The sequence below is a fragment of the Anguilla anguilla genome, chromosome 5 (assembly GCF_013347855.1).
Source record: "Anguilla anguilla isolate fAngAng1 chromosome 5, fAngAng1.pri, whole genome shotgun sequence".
Classification (NCBI taxonomy): Eukaryota; Metazoa; Chordata; class Actinopteri; order Anguilliformes; family Anguillidae; genus Anguilla; species Anguilla anguilla.
The window spans coordinates 7,780,236-7,786,235 of record NC_049205.1 but is presented as its reverse complement, the minus strand read 5'-3'; the positions used below and the strand labels follow the sequence as shown (position 1 = coordinate 7,786,235).

Sequence of the window (6,000 nt, the reverse complement as noted above, 5' to 3'; positions counted from 1 at the left end):
GAAATGACACCGATGTGGTGCTGAGACCCCAGAACACTCTGTGTGTTCTTTCACGGTTTGTGACCGAGAGTGATCATAAAATCTGCGTGTATGTGTGTGCGAGAGAGAGGGTAACGCAGAGGCATTGGAGGTCTCCCCTACCATCTACACCCCCCCCCCCCCCCCCCCCCCCCCCCCCCCCCACCCCCACATTGTGTTTGTTGGCAAAATTGTCCCGCTCAGTAATAACGGGATTATCTTGAAGCTTTTTTTCAAAAACATTTAAACTATTTTAACAACTATTTCTTAATGTCCAACTTGCTCCTGTGCACATGCTTTAAATGGTTACTTTTTACAGGTCTGACACAATAGCTGCAGAGCAGTACTTGAATGATTAGTGGGAATCGTAGCAAATCAATCTTAGCATGTCTCTCCAGTGAATTGCCTTTGGCCTCTATGCTTCAAGTGTTGTTTAAGAAAAAAAAAGAGAACAGCTGTTTATAAAAAGTATTGAAAGGATTAAAGTCAGGTAAAGCACTGTGAGGAGGAGGATGGGGGGGGGGGGGGGGGGGGGGGTGTGCACTCAGAGGGATTTGCAATAGGAGCCTGTAAGGCCTGCTTTGTTGCAATTTTGTGCAACACGGCTGCTTATTGGATGCTGATTTGAGATTGATGTGCAACACAGCTGCTGCTTATTGGATGCTGATGAATGAACTTAGTGTGCAACATAGCTGCTTATTGGATGCTGATGTGTGAGATCAATTGAAAGAGCCACAGTTGTTATGGTAAAATAAAAAAAAGATCAAAACATATTTTTAACTGTCTGCCCTTAGGTTAATTAATTTTTGCCATCTCAAAGAAGGTTGTGAGGTAAATTCACAATCAATGCTAATTTACATAATTTCTCAGAAGACTGAACATTACAGAACATTTTCAACACAGTGCATATGTTTGATTCCACACAGGCAACTGTAGGCCAGGGATACTCAAATTTGTCCCTTCAGGCCAGTAGTACTGCTGGTTTTGTTTTCTATGTGAAAAATGAATTGATCAATTAATGCCAGTGATTGGGGAAAGATATTTAGCCTATCTGGTGTCCCAGGTTTAAATCAGTTCTGATTAGAGGGGAAGAATGATAACCAACAGTACTACTGACCTTGAGGGCCAGATCGGAGTATCCGTGCTCTAGGGGAACAATCCGTCAGATTCCTCCTGTAGAGCAGCGCCACCTGCTGGCACCGATGCAATCAACAGCTGGATGCAGGCTTTCATTGGATGCCTTTGTGTATCCAGACAGATGTGAGATTTGTCAAGGACAGTCAGTCCTTTATGCATTCGCAGTTCACCTCAATCGCTCTCTTAACATACACATTCACTGACGTTGATATGTTATATATTTTTGTTGTCATCTTTTTGGCGGACAAGTTCAAATTTTTTTACAGCAAGCTCTCTCGAATGTACTGAGAATAGTTAGCAATGCATCGTGCAAATTTCCAAAATAAAAACCCAGGTAACTGCTGACAACTACGACTGGATCATAATCATATGCACAAGGTGTGTATGGGGGGGGGGGGGGGTGTTATGTTGTTATGTGGGAGAACAGAGCTGTAGATGGAAAGAGGCAACAGAAAGAAACAGGGAGACCAACACAATGCACACTTTTTTTTCCTGGGCTCTGAAAACACTTTGTTCTATGAAGGTTGTTCTGTTCCTTATGCTCTGATGCTTGTTTTACATTTTGTACAGTTTGTACAGCTGTGTGGTGTGGGGCTGAAGATTGGCTCCAGTAATGTACTAATCATTTTTAAAAAAAATGGATATTATAATGGCAATATGCCAGTTGTAAGCTATGTAAATCACACTTGGAACAAATGCATTGTATAACCGAATGCGTGTCATTTTGGCTGAAAGTGAGGGTGATGCAGTGTACATCACCCCACCCTTAACCCCCCCCCCCCCCCCCGCCCACCCCCACCCCTATGCGTTTAGCAAATGTCCACATCTTCCCTGCAGTTCATGGCTCAGTTTACTAAATTCTGTAAACATTTTCAAGGTTTTAATGAAACAACATCATTTTGAAGAAGCCCATTGATGCTGCGAGACAACTTAAAATACATCTGTTTGTTTATAACAATTTTTGGCTACTTTTATGATTGTTTATGACTAAGACTATTTTTAGACTATTTTTGCACCACTTGGTACACATTTTCAGCCAAAGCTTCTGCCGTTCCTCAAAGGACTAAACAGGAAGGAAACTGCAATGAAAGGGTTTAATAACCATCTATATTTATTACATGTGCATGTACACACCAGATGGGTTTTATTATTTAAATGTTACACCAGAAAGTGAACCAGTGGTAAAATCTGCTCGTCACCTTTGCCGTTTGAAGACATAACCACACACTTTTGTTCTCTTCGGTTAAGATGATTTGTGGAAACCACAGCATATACAAACTGGCATTATATGGACAATGTTACTGTTGTAATGTACAGGGGTCAGACCTGCCTATGGAGTGAGCATTACTCCAAAACATTAAAATATCTAGCTGTCCAAAACAAGCCAGGCAAATTTAAACCTAAAAGGTTTTTGTTCCAGTAACCCCCACCGCATCGTGTCTGCAATGTAGCTTTTCAAATACCATTTACTCAAAAGCTGATATCTTAATTTACACACAATACATATATAAAAAAACAGAATTTCTGACAAATGGTGAAATGAAATGTATAACAACATCATATAAAAACTGTTGAAAAGGACAGTCTGTTTATTGACAGCAAAGCCAAAAATCTGAAGCTACTGACAGATGGTCTGTGGATCCTTTCCTCCTCATATATAAGGTACTGACCACAACTGTGACTTATAAAGTCTTCTTTGTGGGAATTTAAACCTACAAAACAGAAAACAGTGACTTCAGCATCAAAAATTATTGTTCAATCGAAAACCACAAAGAATTCAACGAGTAGGGTTAATCAATGATAAAAACTAAACGATAATTCACACTGAATTGCAAAGAATTTCATGACACAAAGCAGAATTTTAATGACATACAATAGACTGTTTAAAAATGCACAACTTTTTTCACTGCCATCGTGGAGCTACACTTGGCTGCCCTAAAGTTGTGCATGTTTTCCTGGCTTTTGATCAGTGTGGATGCGGGTGGAAGGCTATCTGACCTGTTTAAGTGCAGAAGGCTAGCTCCCCTGTTTAATTGCAGAAGGCTAGCTCACCTGTCTAATTGCAGAAGGCTAGCTCATTTTTTTAGTGCAGAAGGCTAGCTCACCTGTCTAAGTGCAGATGGCAAGCTCACCTGTTTAGTGCAGAAGACTAGCTGACCTGTTCAATTGCAGAAGGCTAGCTCAGTTGTTTTAGTGCAGAAGGCTAGCTCACCTGTCTAAGTGCAGAAGGCTAGCTCATTTGTTTTAGTGCAGAAGGCTAGCTCACCGGAATAATTGCAGAAGGCTAGCTCACCTGTCTAATTGTAGAAGGCTCGCTCTCCTGTTTAATTGCGGAAGGGCTAGCTCACCTGTCTAGTTGCGGTGGAACCAGCTGATGAAGTAGGCGCAGACGCCCTGCAGGGACTTCCAGCAGTACTCCTGGGCCAGCTTGACGGCGCGGCTTTCTCCGCCGTGCTCTGTGGGCCTGGGCGTGGTCTGGCCCCTGGTGGTCTTCGGCGTGGGCTTTTTGGGCTGGGGGGCTCTGGCTCCCGGTCTGGCGGGGGCGGGCTGCGGCGGCTTGTTGGCGGCGGGTTTCTGGGTGGCGGGCTTCCTCTCGTAGGTGATCTTCGCCGTCTGCTTGGGGGCGGCCGGCTTGGGCCAGGAGCTGACGAAGGTCATCTGCGCCTCGTCGGGGGCCTTCTTGCACATGAGGGCCCGGAGCACCTTGGGCCCCTGGCAGGCGTTGGTCTGCTTGCGCAGGTCCCACATGATCTGGGTGAAGTAGTGGCGGGGGTTGTTGCTGTAGGCGCGGCAGAAGTTGGGCTTGCCCTGGTAGTCGCAGTAGTAGGAGCTGGCCTTGTTCCTGCAGGAGATCCTCAGCTTGGTGTAGTCCCCCTGGCCCGAAACGTGCATGAGGCAGGCGTCCTTGGCCTTGGAGTTGAACTTGATGGGGTCGTCCCAGATGCTCTTCTTGGCGCTGTCGCTCTGAGCCAGCGCGGCCCACAGGCAGCAGGCGAGGAGCAGCGGGATGCTGAGCGGGGGCGCCATGGTTACGGTGAGGGTAGCGGCCGAGGGTGCGTCTCTGCCTGTACGGGGCCGGGGTCTGTGCGCCGTCCCCTTACTTATGGGCTCCCCGCTACAAAGAGGGCATTGAGGGGGGCGAGCAGGGCCCTCTGGGCGGGGCCGAGGAGACCCGCCCTTCTGCTGTGGGACATCCTGATGGGTGGGGGAGGGGGTGGGGGGGTGGGGGGGTGGGGAGTAAAGGTGCTGTATACATCCTGAGCTAAAACGTTTAAACCTTCACCAGACATTATATAAGCTCGCCCCAACACATAAGCGCTCCATTGACTATTGATGCCAGGACTGGTCTTGTGTAAAAAAAAAGAAAGAAAAAAGTCAAAGAAAGCAATTCACCTGGTACAGGCTGGTCTTCCCACCAACGTCCAGCAAGATATTTAATTTATTCCAGAACGTCAGTTTACTGGTGTATGGTCTGCAGTAGGCTATAATAATGTCAACTGTGTTAAAATGGCGAATCTAAAGAATGATGCACAAGCATGAACAGTTGTGAGCTTTAAGCAACCGATTTAGTGCATCGCACAGTGGCCTGTCTACTAGGTAAAGATGCATTAAAAAAAAATACATAGCAAAACAGACTATGCTTTGAGGTTATGGAACTGCTTAGTTGGAAATATTCCACATACAGTACGTACCACGGAGCGGAGCGAGATTGAGGGAGAAATATGAGTGACCGGAGACCACAGACCCCTCAGGACTTGTGTTTTTTTAGCAATCAATCCAGCGGAGCGGAGAAAGAGCTCCTTGTGAGTGACACGGAGTCGGTAACGTAAACACGGGAAGCCGGCTTGCTCCGTTCGGGCTGAATCAAAGGCTAGCGGGACGGACTTGTGGATCTCGGCCAAGTGGAAGGCGCTGCAGGCTCTACCATTCATGCAGGAGAAGAAAAAAAAAAGCATTTTAATTGGCGCAGGGCTTATAGGACGCCGAAACATCGCGCCTCGCTGCCTTGCAGAATCGATTCGTCTGGAGAAGCGGCGTTTCTTTCAGTTGTCTGTTTCACGGGGGCTCAGGCTCGACAGGAAACGTCTGACAGACAGACATGACTCAAGGGGCGAGGAGCTGCAGAATGAATGGTTGAGCTTAAAATTTTTCACATGAAACAAAGAGACTGAAGGAGGCCTTTTTTTTGAATGTGGACTATTCAGTCTGATGCCACCCCCCCCAATACCACAGGGAACTTTACACAAGTCTACACACCAAAACCCCATATCTCTGAAGCCCCAGGGAGTGTGTGGGTGTCCAGTTATGTTGTTTACATTGCAACGATGGCACCAGGACTTGAAATCTTACACAAGAGGGACTTCATTATTTTCCTTTCTCCAGTCTCATTTTCCCCAGACTAAAATGCATGGTTTTTTTTGTTTATAGCTGTGGTCATAAGAGAAAGATATGCATTATCGCAGATTGTAAGTTTCTCTTCAGCTGAACAGGAAGTTCTGCCTTGAATGATTCTGCAAAATAATTATTGTTTTAGATAACTGTATTAATATTATTTCTCATATATACTTTCTAGGGTAATTGGAGACCCTAAATTGCCCATAGGTATGAGTGTGTGAGTGAATGGTGTGTGTGTGCCCTGCGATAGATTGGCAGCCTGTCCAGCCTTTCCTCCAGGTACTGTGTAGTCCAGGTCATGGCTGTGAAATCTACCTTCACTGCTCCACACATTCTGTGAACCAACAAGCTCAGGATTTCGCTGTAATGGATAGACATACATGGTATTTCATATTCATCTACGAACAGAAACCTGGAATGACTGGAATGAAATGAACGGCATAAGACACC

At 45.8% G+C, this 6,000-nt stretch overlaps 1 protein-coding gene across 1 annotated transcript; it reads right to left on the bottom strand.

The window, feature by feature from the left end:
* Window positions 1-2,349: 2,349 nt before the first annotated feature.
* Window positions 2,350-4,182, bottom strand: LOC118226828 (fibroblast growth factor-binding protein 2-like). Its single transcript, XM_035416767.1, has 2 exons — window positions 3,504-4,182; window positions 2,350-2,867 (listed from the first exon to the last, which is right to left on the bottom strand). Exon 1 carries the CDS (start codon window positions 4,180-4,182, stop codon window positions 3,508-3,510), a length of 675 nt encoding a protein of 224 aa, XP_035272658.1. The 3' UTR covers window positions 2,350-2,867; window positions 3,504-3,507.
* Window positions 4,183-6,000: the final 1,818 nt, after the last annotated feature.